The 16,816-nt window shown below is 41.2% G+C and overlaps 2 protein-coding genes across 3 annotated transcripts; both read left to right on the top strand.

Annotated features, from left to right (window-relative positions):
• Positions 1-584: 584 nt before the first annotated feature.
• Positions 585-5,597, top strand: LOC139452256 (uncharacterized). Of its 2 annotated transcripts, none has more exons than XM_071233654.1 (5): positions 585-767; positions 1,983-2,060; positions 3,027-3,100; positions 3,316-3,550; positions 4,340-5,597. In XM_071233654.1, exons 2-5 carry the CDS (start codon positions 2,012-2,014, stop codon positions 4,573-4,575), a joined length of 594 nt encoding a protein of 197 aa, XP_071089755.1. In that variant the 5' UTR covers positions 585-767; positions 1,983-2,011; the 3' UTR covers positions 4,576-5,597. The 2 variants fall into 2 exon arrangements, with proteins under 2 accessions (XP_071089755.1, XP_071089754.1); XM_071233653.1 differs by having other exon boundaries at positions 585-957.
• Positions 5,598-6,090: 493 nt separating this feature from the next.
• On the top strand, positions 6,091-10,264 carry LOC139452273 (uncharacterized). Its single transcript, XM_071233676.1, has 5 exons — positions 6,091-6,202; positions 6,886-6,963; positions 7,480-7,553; positions 8,190-8,424; positions 9,805-10,264. The coding sequence occupies exons 1-5, from the start codon at positions 6,133-6,135 to the stop codon at positions 10,032-10,034; spliced, it is 687 nt and encodes a 228-aa protein (XP_071089777.1). The 5' UTR covers positions 6,091-6,132; the 3' UTR covers positions 10,035-10,264.
• Positions 10,265-16,816: the final 6,552 nt, after the last annotated feature.

The raw sequence follows: 16,816 nt of genomic DNA, 5'->3' as shown, positions 1-16,816 counted from the left end.
CCAGATATTTTTTAAAACTATTTAATTTCATTAAAACTATGCGCCATAATATTTGTTTCTAAAAAAACAAACCATGCATTTCAGCAATGTAATATTTGTGGCAGCAACAATATGAATATCAAATGGTCGGCCTCTTTTTACACATTGGCACATTAATGTTCAGACTTTTCCTTGAAAAAACAACTTGGTGAGTTTTTTAGTATATGAAAGCAATGTCAGTTGGGTGACGGCAAAACAGCAATTAATTGATATTACCCTAAATATAATAAGTCACTATAATTTAAATGTCACACACAGAGAACATTAATTTTGTCAGGTGATATGAAGACCGGGAAAGTGCCGGGTATATTGATTACCTCGCCTGGTTGGGTAGCCTGGTTTAAGAGTTGGAAACCCGGGTTTGATTTCTCAATATGGGTGGGTGCAATGTGGATGAAGGCATATTGGGGTGACCCCCGCTGTGATGTGATGTGTGTGTGTGTGTGTGTGTGTGTGTGTGTGTGTGTGTGTGTTGCCAATGTGAATATTTTACGCGCGCTTCTAACATTGGAATTTGCCGGATTTTACAGTGCCACGAACTTCCGGCCACCGTGGATTTGACAGGTAAATAAAACCACGACCTCGTGGTTTTGTTTACCTGTCATATCCACGGTGGCAAAATAGCGACTACAACATGACGAAGTGTGTGTAACAGCGAAGGCGATGATAAGATTGTTACATACTTTACTCACGTCGACAGGCGATAAGTCAACGTTGTACAAAGAGGTGTAAGTCTGTGCATAGTCTCACTCAAGTCATACTTTTTCAAAACAACGAGATAGGGAGGTTTATGGAAGAGCCGACCGTGTTAGCAACTGAAAAGGTATTTGCTGTGTGTTTTGTCCCAACTCAACATGGGGCAGTATTTCTGCAAACTTGGATGGTTTAAGAAGAAGGATGTTAGACTGCTTATGCACGGTAGGTATAATTTCATTTCGTTTTTGTTCCTATAAAGTCATTGCCATATAGTTTGGTTTGGAAAATATCGAAAATATTGGTAGCTCAAGATCCGAACATGAAGCACTAGCTCCGAAGTCGAAGCTATGTACTGCTTATATGTTACTATCAGGCATACATACTTGTTTCTAAAACAAGACTTTACGAATTGGGATAGGATTTAAGAAATAAAATGTTCCAGTTTAACTGTAACAAATAGACTCTCATTTCGGAGAAAAAATGTTTGCCTTGACACAGTGACTTATACATTGTATAATAATAGTATCTCCATTCTGTACCATATAGAAGGAGCGGTCGGGTAGCCTAATGGTTAAAACGTTCGCTCGTTACGCCGAAGACCCGGGTTCGATTCCCGACATGGGTACAATGTGTTAAGCCTATTTCTGGTGTCCCCCGCCGTGATATTTCTGGAATATTGCAAAAAGCGGCGTAAAACCATACTCACTCACTCCACTGCACCATATAGCTTTGTTTTGAGCCCCCGTTGAATTATGCGATGCTAAATATAGCAGTCCAACCAACGTAGACTCGTGTGCGAGAGAAATTCGTTGGGAAATGTCTGATAAGAAGTTGATATAGTGGCGTCCCTTGCCGGGGAACGCCATGGTAGCGAATAGGTCGTGCCATTGAGGGTATTTGATCTCAACAGATTAGAGAAACTGACAATGTCACACGCATAGTTGGATAGCGAGTGGGTGAGTTAAAAATTAAAGTCACATCGGCAATATAGCGACTGCAACAAGAAAGTGTATTTTCTTGAGTTGAGAACCAGATAACACGTAAATAAACTCTGTCTCATCTGTGTTAATTGGTCGACCTAAAACCAACATTAGTCTTTCTTCTTTGTATAGTCAGGATTTTGTCCTCATTGAACGAGCCAAACAACAATCTACAACTCATGTTAAAACACAATTCTACAGGACTGAGTGATGTAAGAATGTTCTTTTTATGCGGGGTGATGCATGATCAACCTTATTTACTTCTAGGACTCGATGCTGCAGGGAAGACCACGATAATGTACATGCTGAAACTCGGAGAGGTTGTTTCAACCATTCCAACAATTGGTGAGCGTGATTGGAGATAACTTTCTGAATTTATAAATGTTTAGAATATCCCTTGAGGGCCGACATTATATAATGATCGAAGCATTTCAAATTCTGATTAGTGGGATTATTAATACAGAACAAGTAACTCGTAACTGTCAGCTTCCCGTCCTGAATCACTGCACTGCACAGCTCATTGAGTCAGCGAGTCTGACCACCCGATCCCGTTAGTCGCCTCCTACACCTTTTACGGCAAGCATGGGTTGCCGAAGACCTATTCTACATGTCAATCTCATTAAAATCAGACCTTAGTTCTCGCTACCGCTAAACAAAGATCTGAAGACATCCCATTAGGGGTCATGTCAGACCGACCTTTCATCCGACCAATCAGTCCGTCGCTTGCCAGATTATGAAAGTGACAGTCGGAGTGTGATTTCTAATCATACAACCTCGAAAACTTTAACATGGGGTATACCGAACGATAGTTACAGGTTGAACGACTAATTCCTTACAATCAAGACCATCTATTAGCCATTCCAGGATGTTTTTGTTCAGGTTTAAAATTTTTAATCGGAATTTGTCAAAATATGTTTCGAAGCGAATTCGCCAATTTGAAATTAGTGCCGTAAAGCACGAGAAAGCTGCCTTCTGATTGGTCATTCCATTTGTCGGTTCGCGCAAGGTCGGTCTGACGTGACCCGTAATGGGATGTCCTCAGATCTTTGTTCAGCGGTTGCGAGAACTAAGATCTGATTTTAATGAGATTGTTCTACATGTCTACCCCGGATCTTCACGGGTCAAGTGATAGGATAGCCTTATGTAAATATAATATATATTTATCAAGAAGCTGATAATATCCATTCAATACTTCTGTTTACAGTCATAAAGACAAATTCAAACCCGCATATTCATGGGTTTCATGGTAGGGAAAATTTTCGATTGAAATTTAAAATGGTTCTTAATTCACGCTTTGTTTCGAAATTTCAGGTTTTAATGTGGAGACGGTTACATACAAGAATATCAACATCACGTCCTGGGATGTGGGTGGCAGAGGCGCTATCGTGAGTTGGGATGCTCATTCCTGTATTTTTGTTTGTCGATTGTGATAAAATAATGTGCAGATCACTTAAAACTCATGCTTTCATTTGCATTTTTAGCTCAGATTAACCGGAAGTCCAAGTGAGCTTATGTCGTTGGGCGTAATCCATGGTCCCGCCATTCAACCGTTATAAACATTTTGACCAGGCATATGATGCTAACTGTCTTATTTTTTCAGCGCCCTCTGTATCGCCACTACTACCCCGGCACCGACGCCGTCCTGTTCGTGGTTGACAGCAATGACCTGGAACGTATGGAGCAAGCCAGGGATGAGCTGGAACGTTTGCTTGAGGAAAAGGACCTCAAGGACACCGTCTTCCTCGTACTGGCCAACAAGCAGGACCTGCCAGGCACCATGACAGTTCCGGAGGTTGCCAAGGCAGTGGACTTCCAGAGGATACTGAAAACTCATAGTAAGTTGAAAGAATAATATTAGTGTAAGATTGTTATAGTTTTGTAAACTTATACTTTGAAATGATCACCAGACTAGACACTTTGAACATCCTTGTGCAGGTTCGGACCCATGCTTGTATGTTCTTAGTGGGAACTTTGTATGTGTACTCCCTCTCACTCCTTTGACATATTGAACTATTCTACCAAGGAATGAATGAATGAGTATGGTTAATATTACAGCAATATCATCGCGGGGGACAAGAAATTGGCTTCACACATTGTACCCATGTGGGGAATCGAGCCGAATTTTCGGAGTGACGCTCAAACGATTTAACCAGTTGACTTCCCCACCGCCCCTCTACATCGAGCAAAAAGTTACTGACTATCTGTACTGAGTGAAAAAATGGTATAAGTCCCGAGGATGGCGAACACATGTGTTTCTCAATCACATAAAGACATCATCTTAGTCAATCTATTGTTTGAAAGACGTGGCATAAATTTGCCTGTGACACTATAAATATTGAGTGGGTGAGTGAGTATGGTTTAATGCTGCTTTTAGCAATATTCCAGCAATACGCCGGTGGACACCAGAAATGGGCCTCACACATTGTATCCATGTGAGGAATCGAACCCGGGCGTTCAGTGTGACGAGCCTAACAACTAGGCTACCCGACCGCCCCCTATAAATATTGGATGACATAACTTTTGTTGACATTTAAGCTGTTGTAGGGGAACTACAGTGCCGTGACACTATTGTTTAGTTATGATAAATGAAACACATTAAAATGCTCACTATTGGCTTATTCTAGGAGCGACCATCATAGGATGCAGTGCTATCTCAGGTGAGGGACTTAATGACGCCCTGCACTGGATGTCACAGGAATTTGCCGAGGGGAGGTCACGGCAAAACCCGGATGCTAACCCTAGTGACCCGGAATCAGATGCAACCTTGGAGAAGAAGACCGAAAAGGCTCCCTGGTCTCTGTCCACTTACATGAAAGGAACACTGAAGACCCTGAAAGCGTTTCTACCGAAACTAGGTTGAACACCTACATGTACGATAACGGGCACAGTCCCATACTGTGATCACAGGTATTGGTTTAATTTAAGAAAATAAAACACACATGTTATGTTATATCAGAGACCATAAGATTGAGGGACAGTCATCTTAGCTATGCGCTTGTACTGCACAGCCTATTTTATGCTCTCTGGTTATATGAACTATATGAGGGGGGGTCTAGGATTACACCATACCACTGCTGCAGCCTGATGTAGTAGGTAGGGAGCGGCAAAAGCCAGGGGATGGAGTGAGACTGCACAGTTATCAGAATTGTCAATACGGCATGTTCTATATATACTATTCAACTTTTAACAGGGATATTTTTCTTTCCATGATAAACAAAACTGATTCACATATGTCAAATGTATTTTTAATCAGAACGGCATGTTTATCCCTTTCAAACGTTGAGTAGAATACATACCCCACCCCGGCCGTTTTAGAAACATAAAACCTACACAACATCCATACATTTGGAAGCTTTGAAGGTGACAGGGCATACTAGAAGTACACTAATTACAACACTATAACTTACTCATGAAAATTGCCAAATTATAAAACGCACCCCTCTTTTTCCCAAATCCTGTATCTGTGGTTGTAATTGTGTGTAAGGGCTTTATGTGTAACAGAATTATGTTGATGCCTCGCTGAAGCCCTCCAACGTTAGAGTGACAAGTTTAATAGGGTGCCCTTCTAGACTCGCCGAGAGGAGTTAATACTGGATAATAATGAGAAAACTGTTTTGTCTTCGATTTGATAGTGAGCGAGGAAAGGTTTAATCTTGCATCGGCAATAAGAAGATATTCTTTGATTTGTTGGCGACTATGTCAGGACATATTGACAGAGTACTCCCTCCTTCATGGTTGAATACGGATTATGGTGTACATCTTGTACTTGTTATATGAACCGGTTGATGAACCAATATATCGGCATAGGAATCGATTTGTATTCTCAGGTGTAAACAACACATTCAAAGAGTTATTTGTATCACATATTCACCTCTTGGGAATAAATATTCATTGCCTGAATTTCCTTTTTACAACACGCTCGCTCAGGGCACCCACCATGCCAAGCGAACAATCCTCTGTTGTTAAACATGACTGCTTGTCATAAGAGGTGACAAACGGGGTCGGGTGGTCAAACAAACAAACAAACAAACTTGAAGCCCACAGAATCTGTAAAGAGTGAGTGAGTATGTTCTTACGCCGCATTTAGCAATATTCCAGCAACATTCCGACGGGGGACACCAGAAATGGGCTTCTCACATTGTACCCAGAATCTGTAAAGAACTTTCAGTTTCGGAAACAAAATATGTCAAAGCATATATCCTAGCGCACTTCCACGGATATTATACGTTCGCTTCCATGATAAAACTGTGCATATTGTACACGTACTTCCGGCCACCGTGGATTTGACAGGTAAACAAACTCACGAGATGGGGGCGGTATATGTAACAGTCGTTGTTGGCGATGATTGTGTCATTCGCTCAGTGACAACTGACAAGGTAGCTGTGTTTCCGTGTCCGTGACACTCCCAACTGTCAACATGGGGCAGCACTTGAGTAGCTCTACACAGAGATGGTTCAAGAAGATCGAAGTCAAGCTGATTATGCATGGTAGGTGTACAGTTAGTTATCTCTTGAAGGTTTTGTATTTTGTTCTTCTTTTTCTTTTGAATTTTAAAGTGACTTATTATCGGATTTTCGTATGATATGCCTTTAATCATAGTTGCTCTTGGTCATATTTAATATTATGTGTATTTAAGAAGATCCGGGGTAGAATTGGTCTTCGGCAACCCATGCTAGCCATAAGAGGCGACTATGCTTGTCTGACGGGATCGGGTGGTCAGGCTCGCTGACTTGGTTGATGCATGTCATCGTATCCCAGTTGCGTGTATCGATGCTCATGATATCAGTCACTGGATTGTTTGGTCCAGACTCGATTATTTACAGACGGTCGCCATATAGCTGGAATATTGCAGCGTTAAACAACAAGCAAGCAAACAAACAAAATCACATGATATATCAAACTATAAAATAATACTCTTCTCAAAAGTAAGCAGTCGTCATATATTTCGTATTCACTATTTCAAAAATGAGTGTGACTGTCCAATTTTGTTTTTTAACAATCCTCATACTAGTGATCTAAAACCTTTTTAAACTTTGGATTTTTTTTCTCTTTGAATGGGAATCCTCCCTCCTACGTAAGTATATGCCAACCAACAGTACGTGTTGAATACATTCATACATGCATATACCGTGGTTAACTAGTATTTTGCTTCTGTCGTGTTACTTTACAGGACTGGACGCTGCAGGGAAATCCACAATACTGTACAGGCTGAAACTAGGGGAGGTCGTTGAAACTAATCCAACGATAGGTGGGTGTCGTGCCTGAGGGTGGTGTAAGTGTATTGGTCGCAACGTATCCCACTTCTGTGATGGGATTCGAACTACGAACCAAGGTCGGAAGAGTTATTGTCATGACGGATGAGGTTAATCCTTTCAGCAAGCTGGGTATATATGCCATATAAGGACAATCCACAAAACATATCCTCTTCCGCAGATTTTGATAAACACATAAGCTAAAACTATTACAGCGAGTTCTGGAGATGAATCCCCAGAATGTGTTTCGTTTGTTTGTTGTTAAACACAACACTCAGCCATATCCCAGCGGTCTGTAAATAATCGAGCCTGGACCAGACAATACAGCGATTGACATCATGAGCATCGATCCACGCAATTGGGATCGATGTCATGCATCAACCAAGTCAGCGAGCCTGACCACCCGATCCCGTTAGTCTCCTCTTACAACAAGCATAGTCCCCCAGATTGTGTACAGAAGAAATGTGAAGGCGATCAACCTGAATTCTCACCTGGATACGGTTTCATTGCAGGTCTTGTTCAGGAGACAGTGTCCTACAGGAACATACACATCATAGCCTGGGATGTTGGCGGAAGGTCGGCCATTGTAAGTTCCACACACCCAACATCAGCCATAGCTACTAGGTGCTGCAGTAAACTGTCCTCTCGTAATCATGGCCAGATAGGGACCAACCGTTTGATATTCGGGGGAATTCTAAATACTTTTGTTATAAATCGTCTTGTTTATTTTTGGCCGACAATTTCTTCTTTTTCAATAATCTGAAGCATAATCTTTTTTCAAGCATTTTGTGACAATTTATTTTTTTCGATAAAATCCCAGGCCCCCTCCATAATATCAATTGGTCGGTCACACACGCACTCACATACGCACGCACACACACGTCAAACTAAGAGACACACACGCACATACACACACACACACACACGCGTTAAGCTTAACAGACACACACGCACACACATACACACCTCAAGCCAAGAGTCAAACATGCACACGCACGCGCACACACGCGTTAAGCTAACAGTCACACACGCGGCACACACACGAACGCACGTGCTAACTTGATATGCTAACGGCCAAATGAACAAAACAAAATGGCGCCGATATATCCGATTAATACAAGATAAATGAATTATCCATTATTAATCAATGTCAATAGACTACTTTATATGTAAGTATATATGAGCATATAACGATATTCAATCTATTTGCTATGTTTTCCAGCGCCCTCTGTATCACTACTACTACACCGGCACCGGCGCCGTACTCTTCGTGGTTGACAGCAACGACCGGGAGCGCGTGGAACATGCCAGGGACGAGCTGGAACGTTTGCTTGAGGAGAAGGAATTCAAGAACGCCGTCTTCCTCGTACTGGCCAACAAGCAGGACCTGCCAGGCGCCATGACAGTTCCAGAGGTTGCCAAGGCAATGAAGTTCAAGCAGATCCTGAAAACTCATAGTTAGTTGTAACTTACTTGGACGCTCAGTCAAAAAACCTCAGCCCCATATAGTAGAATTGGCTTTATTTTTGTGTCAAAAATGTAAGAAATAGATTAAAATTTACACTCTCAATAGATCTGAGACGTTTAAGTTTCCCATAGAGAATTGTCTTTGCTTGTGTTGCAGCCTGTATTGAATGAAAATTCCAAGATAATTTAATAGAAAAATGTACTCCCAAATATTTATAGGTTGTAACTACGTCCAGATAACTCTCTTAGTACAACCATTTCTCCCGTTTTTAAATACAATAACTTTGGTCTTTTTTGTGTAAACACTTAAACCAAATTGTTCACAAAAATGCTCCAGCACATTTATCTGACTTTGAAGTCCGGGTACAGTACTCGAAATCAGTAAGTTACATCATCGGCAAACAGACGAAAAAATATTTTAACAATATCTGGGTGTAGCTGTATACCACCTTTACAATTGTTTAGTATTTCCTCTGACAGCTCGTTAATAAAGAAAGTAAAGAGAAAAGGACTTAATATACATCCTTGTCGAACGCCTACATTGCATTCAAAATCTTCTGAGTACTTACCATTACTTCTTACACAAGCCTTTACTTGTTATTGATACTTGATAATAGTTTCAACATCTTGCTGCTTACTCTTCGTAACTTTAGCAAGGCCCAAAGTTTATCACGGTGAACTGAGCCAAATGCTTTAGAAAAATCTACAAAAAGCACATAAAGTTCTCCCCCCCCCCCCCCCCCCCCCCCATTACTTGATAAATAACGTTTGAATTAAGGAATGTAACACAAAAACGTGGTCTCTATAGTGGAGTACCCCTCTCTAAAACCAGCTTGTGCCTCATCTATTTTCTTAAATGATTCAGCCCAAAATACTGATTCATTGTATCCGTATCCTCAATGTTTGAAGTTAATTCTGAAATGTTCCAAAATGAAAAAACTAATGTTATTTCCTATCTCATTATCATATGTTGTTTTGGACAATTGATGTTGATGTGTCGTAAAATCGTCCAGGCCCTGGCCGCACCCCTATCTCCTCCCAGATTTAGGGGATGGTCTGTTGCTCTGTCTGGACTGCTGTGTACTCTTTCCTGGGTGTCCATTACGTTTACTAGAGGGGGTGTAAACGTTCTGCTGTCTCCTTTCCTCTGCTGGTGGCTCTACATGTTGTCTCTCACTCCCCACTACCCTCCCCCTTATAGTAATACCGCTTGTTGGGGTTCTCAGTTCTCATCCTGTTGAGTTCTTTTCTCTGAAACATTGTCAGATCATTAGCAATCCCAAATCCCATTTCTTTTAAGGTATCCCTCATTCCAATTGCCTGTAGTTTATCCTTCGAGTGAGTCAACCGAGCAATTACACGTGTTTCAGGAGCCACCATTATGGGAAGCTGCGCCGTCACGGGAGAGGGTCTGAATGAAGCCATGAACTGGTTGTCTCGTGAAATCGAGACGTCAAGGAAAAGCCCGGATGCTAAGCCTTGTGACCCGGAAACAGATGCAACCTCGGAGAAGAAGACTGAAAAGTCTCCCTGGTCACTGTCCACTTATATGAAAGGAAACCTCGAGTCCCTCAAAGCATTCCTACCGAAATTGGGTTGAACACATCCCTGTTTTGATAATAGCACAATAGCCTATTGCAGAGCTTCCAGTCCCATTTAAAATCGAGGCCAGGGCCCCGTTCCACAAAGCGAGCGTAGCTCCCGTACTTTAACATAGACTTACGTCAGTCGTAGCACAAGAATGGCTTTGTGGATCTCGGCAATTATGCATTCGGGGATTCTACGTTCATTTTCGTTTTGATAATTATAACTTGATAAAAAGTCCATTGTAGTTTGTTTGATGCGAGGTCGTCATCTTGCTCAGTGAAGCACATTTCTGGTGTCCCCCGCCGTGATATTGCTGGAATATTGCTATAAGCGGCGTAAAACCATACTCACTCACTCACTCACTTTTTCTAAATACAGATTCCATAGACCACCGACGGTGGTACAAGAGCATACAGAAAGTACAGAGATGAATATAATATGTACACCAAGAAGGCTGTGTGCATTTAGATTTAGCATTCAAAGTGGTGTATACAAATTATACATATTTTGATAGACGTTTAAGCTCATTTAGTTTGGTTGTTAGAAAAAGGCTTTTTAATGAAAACACATTTGACCAAGTAAAATATCGTCTAGGAATACGTGAAAATCTTTTGTTATCACAAGCTTGACTTCGAAATATATAATGGGAATCATCTGCTGTTGCTTGTGAGTTACAGAGAGAACATAGACGTTGTTCAGAAAGGCAAATCCGTTTTGAATTGCGAAAGTTAACCCTTTTGTTACACTATTTATGTGTTCATGTATATCTGGTGTAGTCTCTCATACGTCTTTCAATTATTTTAGTGTTAAAACACCGATCATGTCGAACACGTGGCTTACTAATAACAGCAAGAGGATTATTTATTTACATTTATGGGAGTTCATAGTTCAAGGATTAACCAAATTCTCCCCTTTGAGTAAACAGATTTCTGAAAAACACTGATGAGTCAATTATTTATCAGATGTGTTTTAGTAACTGTAAGTGTTATATATACAACATGGTTGAACGGCACACAACACTAAGTGTTAGGTTTCAGAAGAAAAAAGGGTATCATAGTGCTTTTTCGTCTGCTGAAGCAGTACAGAACAATTATTCCTCCGAAATAGTTTGCTGAAATGTTAGAAATTAGGAATATTGATTATGTTATATTTGGTTATTATTTGTTATAAATATATTCAACTGTCTCTTATTCTTCTTTATCTTATCCTACACAGGCTGGTCTACTGAGTTTCTGAAGGGGTCAAAGCTGACCCCTTTAATCACTGATGCATAACTTTGTTTTGATGACACTGTAGACGGAACGAACTATAGACGAACGTTGTCAGCCCCAAAGGGTGTCGCGCGCTGGGAAGGCGCTTGTTCGGTTCGAAGTAAAAGGGAGCCCTTTGCGATGTTGTTTTTTTTCTATGCCAAATCAAGTTTTAGAAGAAGAAAAAAGAATCGCATAAAGAAGGATGAATATTCAAACGTGCACGTTGTGTTTCACGTAACTGAACCAGCTTAGAGGCAGCGATGATATCGTAAGGGTAACGAAGGTTCCACCCGCTGGAAGGAGCTTGTTTTCGGTTAAAGGTCAAAGGGAGACAACTCAGTAAACGGTTTCATACACACATACAGTTTTTTGTAATTAGCAAAATATCTGCAGAGTGGAAATGGATGTCGTTTCATGGGTAGCACACCGACTATTTCAGTTTCATGCGGGTCCAACAGGCTTTTTTCCATTACCTCCATACTACAGCGATATGACTTTTTGGGTTTGAGCCGTGCCGTTGATGGTCAAAGGGAAGTAACTATGAATCCTGTTTTCATTTCCAAACAGTCTTACCTCCCTTGGAGGCAAGGGATGTAACTCTTGATTTGTTGTGCGCTATTATCTCCCTTCGATCAGGGGAACACAAGCTCCTCACAGCGATAGTACGTTCCCGGAGCTCTCTATACTATCGCTGCCACCAGTCAAAACTCCCCACTGTGAATAGGTGGCCACAACCATGCTTGGAGTTGAACTCGCAACCGAATGACCGTTATGTTTACAAACAAGTGACGACTGTCGTGACGCCGAATACACTTATCGCTGCTAAATTACTTTCTTCGTTTGTCAATTTGAATTTCTGTTTCATTAAAACTATCGTGTTATTGATATAGTAAGAATGTAAGGGAGAAGTTGGTTGATTTTCCGTTAGTCTGCAATCTCGAACCAATCTGATTATCAAAACAACAAAGTGAATTCATCTGGAAAACATGGTCAGTCGTAAACCTTTTCAAATTGAAATATGATGGCATTCCCAGAGACATAAAAAAAAGTATAAACGTTACTACATATGGGGTTGGAGGGCAAATTTCAAGATTCTTGAAATGGCCGCGCCCACACTGGTGGCAGCGATGTTACCGAGAGTGTAACGAAGGTGTCACGCGCTGGGAAGGAGCTTGAGGGGAACACACCGTGTGTGAAGTTTTAAGCGAGACAGTGTACGGAGTTTAAGCAAGGGAGTAAACTCTTGTACAAACACGATTACTTCCCTTTGACCACAAACAAAACCCCTGTCGCCTACCACATGCATGGTTCTCTGCGATGTTTGTTTTCTATGTCAAGTCCATGTTTAGAAGAAACCAGGATCGCATAAAGGAGGAAGGATATGCAATCGTGAACGTTTTAATACACGTAACTGAACCAGCGTAGAGGCAGTGATGATATCGTAAGAGTAACGTAGGTTCCACCCGCTGGAAGGAGCTTGTTTTCGGGTAAAGGTCAAAGGGAGACAACTCAGTAAACGGTTTCATTCACACATACATTGTTTTGTAATTAGCAAAATATCTGCAGAGGGGAAATGGATGTCATTTCATGGGTAGCACACCGACTATTTCAGTTTCATGCGGGTCCAACTGGCTTATTCCATTACCTCCATACTACAGCGATATGACTCTTTGGGTTTGAACCGTGCCGTTGATGGTCAAAGGGAAGTAACTATGAATGCTGTTTTCATTTTCCAAACAGTCTTACCTCCCTTGGAGGCAAGGGACGTAACTCTCGATTTGCTGTGCGGTATTATCTCCCTTTGATCAGGGAACACACCGTGTGTGAAGTTTTAAGCGAGACACTGTACGGAGTTTAGGCAAGGGAGTTAACTCTTGTACAAACACGATTACTTCCCTTTGACCACAAACAAAACCCCTGTCGCCTACCACATGCATGGTTCTCTGCGCTGTTTGTTTTCTATGTCAAGTCCATGTTTAGAAGAAACCAAGATCGCATAAAGGAGGAGGGATATGCAATCGTGAACGTTTTAATACACGTAACTGAACCAGCGTAGAGGCAGCGATGATATCGTAAGAGTAACGAAGGTTCCACCCGCTGGAAGGAGCTTGTTTTCGGGTAAAGGTCAAAGGGAGACAACCTAGTAAACGGTTTGATACACTCATACAGTGTTTTGTAATTAGCAGAATATCTGCAGAGTGGAAATGGATGTCGTTTCATGGGTAGCACACCGACTATTTCAGTTTCATGCGGGTCCAACAGGCTTATTCCATTACCTCCATACTACAGCGATATGACTCTTTGGGTTTGAGCCGTGCCGTTGATGGTCAAAGGGAAGTAACTATGAATCCTGTTTTCATTTTCAAAACAGTCTTACCTCCCTTGGAGGCAAGGGACGTAACTGTTGATTTGCTGTGCGCTATTATCTCCCTTTGATCAGGGGAACACACCGAGTGTGAAGTTTTAAGCGAAACAGTGTACGGAGTTTAGGCAAGGGAGTAAACTCATGTACAAACACGATTACCTGCCTTTGACCACAAACAAAACCACTGTCGCCTACCACATGCATGGTTCTCTGCGCTGTTTGTTTTCTATGTCAAGTCCATGTTTAGAAGAAACCAGAATCGCATAAAGGAGGAAGGATATGCAATCGTGAACGTTTTAATACACGTAACTGAACCAGCTTAGAGGCAGTGATGATATCGTAAGAGTAACGAAGGTTCCACCCGCTGGAAGGAGCTTGTTTTCGGTTGAAGGTCAAAGGGAGACAACTCAGTAAACGGTTTGATACACTCATACAGTGTTTTGTAATTAGCAGAATATCTGCAGAGTGGAAATAGATGTCGTTTCATGGGTAGCACACCGACTATTTCAGTTGCATGCGGGTCCAACCGGCTTATTGCATTACCTCCATACTACAGCGATATGGCATTTTGGGTTTGAGCCGTGCCGTTGATGGTCAAAGGGAAGTAACTATAAATCCTGTTTTCATTTTCAAAACAGTCTTACCTCCCTTGGACGCAAGGGACGTAACTGTTGATTTGCTGTGCGCTATTATCTCCCTTTGATCAGGGAAACACACCGTGTGTGAAGTTTTAAGCGAGACAGTGTACGGAGTTTAGGCAAGGGTGTTAACTCTTGTACAAACACGATTACCCCCCTTTCACCACAAACAACACCACTACCGTCACCTTTGCGCTGTTTGTTTTCTATGCCAAGTCCATTGCAATCGTGCACTTTGAGTTTTCATTCACATAACTGAACCAGCTTGGCAGAGCTTCTATCCCAATTAAGTGTTGAAGCTCAGGGCATGAGATCAAGAGTCCAGTGCAATTCGTGGGCCGTGGGCTCGAACTCCGTCAAAAGCAAATAATATTTTTGTAGTTTGCCACCTAACAAAAAGCTATTCCTGTACAGGAAGAAAGGAAAATATAACACACCTCATTCAGTTGTTATTTACCTGTGTATGCAAGTGTTCATAGTCTCAAATGCATCACCGCTGGAATATTGCTGAGTGCGGCGTTAAACAACAAACAACAACATGCACAACATGGCGTGTTCTAATTACTGAAGCCGAAGGGTGTATGGAGGTAAGACATTATAACTGACAGGTTCTGTGAATATACCATCGTGGTGTTCATGATAAAATGATGGCCAAACTAATAAAATATATAACTGAAAGATTAAACGAATAAACTCATTTGTCTCATTATTATTTGAGCCGTGAAGATCCGGGAAAGAATAGGTCTTCAGCAACCCATGCTTGCCGTAATAGTCGCCTATGCTTGTCGTAAGAGGCGACTAACGGGATCGGGTGGTCAGGCTCGCTGACTTGGTTGATGCATGTCATCGAATGTCAATTGTTTGGATCGATGCTCATGATATCAGTCACTGGATTGTCTGGTCCAGACTCAATTATTTACAGACCGCCATCATATAGCTTGGCTATTTCTGAGTTCGGTGTTAAACAACAAAGAAACAAAATCTAATGTCAATATGTATTGAGGCGATTGACGTTCACAATTTCATGATCAATTCGTGTTTGCATTTCATTCAATGCTTGTTTTTAATACTGTAGCTGTAATACCGGGCAACACACCATACGGTCCTTGTTTATAGTTACGGACAGAGAAAGTAGATCTATATGTTTTCTGCCACAAATGGAAAAAAAATACATTGTTTGAATCAAACCCCAGACTCTTCTTCACTCAACGTTATCACCTTGTCTGGTTACAGCGTATGTTGCATCTATGATCATGATTAACGTAGATAACGTACTTTGACCTAGTCCAGATCAAAATCCGGTATCAATAACAGTCAACGATAAATAGCGTGACGTACGTCCGCCCAGCATGTTTGTGCCAGGTTAACAAATCCACGGTGTGGGGTCGGTATATATATACTTGTACACACCAGCCTACTTGGCGATATATTCAAGTACTATTGATGAGGACCGGTCGCATTACGAAACTGCGGTGTCTTGAACTTCCAGCTGACACAGTCTACGGTCGACAGACGGAATGGGGCAATATATTAGTATGCTGCCATGCCTAAGGAAGGAAGTTGTAGTTCTCATGCATGGCACGTATATAGTACTTATTACCTTCAAGATAGTCATCGAGTCGTATTTAAAGACTGGAAGACCAAAAGTAACACGTGACCTGAATACGTCACATATTAGATTTAATATAATAATTAATTGGCCTACCTAGTTAGATCTGTGTCTTTGAAAGATTGAGCATGGGTTTATCTTTTATCCATAATTATTTATTTTTCAAACAATATCCGCTCCATTTTAAAAAAAGTGACATATTTTATTTTCCAATTTCCGCATGACCACAATTTCACGCCAAAATGTTTAAAGCTCGCAGGTTTTACAGCCAGGTCTTGTGGAACAGAAATCACGTGTTATTAATCCATGAACAATGCTAAAAGGAATCCTATTTAGTTAGTTAAGGGACTGTAGCATGTTCCATAATTATAAAGTAATTATAACAATTTACCATCTTTGTATGCGTAAACTTAGTCTTTCTGCTGATTTGAGTTTAAATTGCAGTAGGTGACGTTTAAAGGTATTCTATAAAGGTTTACAATTACGTACACCATTCAGACCAGTGTTTTTTAACCAGGCTGACTCACTTAAACTTCCTTGTTTTTGGCTATTGAAATAGCAGTTACCTTATGACCTTTCATTAAAACTCTGATTATTTCACCCGACTGATAATTACTGCTTTAAGCAATCATTATAGCAACGATATTATATTATTGATAACAATTCCTTTGTTTAGTTCGTTTGTTATTTAACGCCGCTCTCAGCAATATTGCAGCTATATGACGGCGGTCTGTAAATAATCAAGTCTGAACCAGACAATCCAGTGATTGATCGATGAGATACGATGACATGCATCAACAAAGTCAGCGAGACTGACCACCCACTCCCGTGAGTCGCCTTTTACGCTTAGCATAGTCACCTTTTACGGCAAGCATGTGCTGCTGAAGACCTATTCTACCCTAGATCTTCACGGGTCTGTATATTGATTAC

The sequence above is a fragment of the Haliotis cracherodii genome, unplaced genomic scaffold (genome assembly GCF_022045235.1).
Source record: "Haliotis cracherodii isolate W230 unplaced genomic scaffold, xgHalCrac1.p SCAF_9, whole genome shotgun sequence".
Classification (NCBI taxonomy): domain Eukaryota; kingdom Metazoa; phylum Mollusca; class Gastropoda; order Lepetellida; family Haliotidae; genus Haliotis; species Haliotis cracherodii.
Note: the sequence above shows the minus strand (reverse complement) of the source record. Positions and strands in the feature narration are given on the sequence as shown.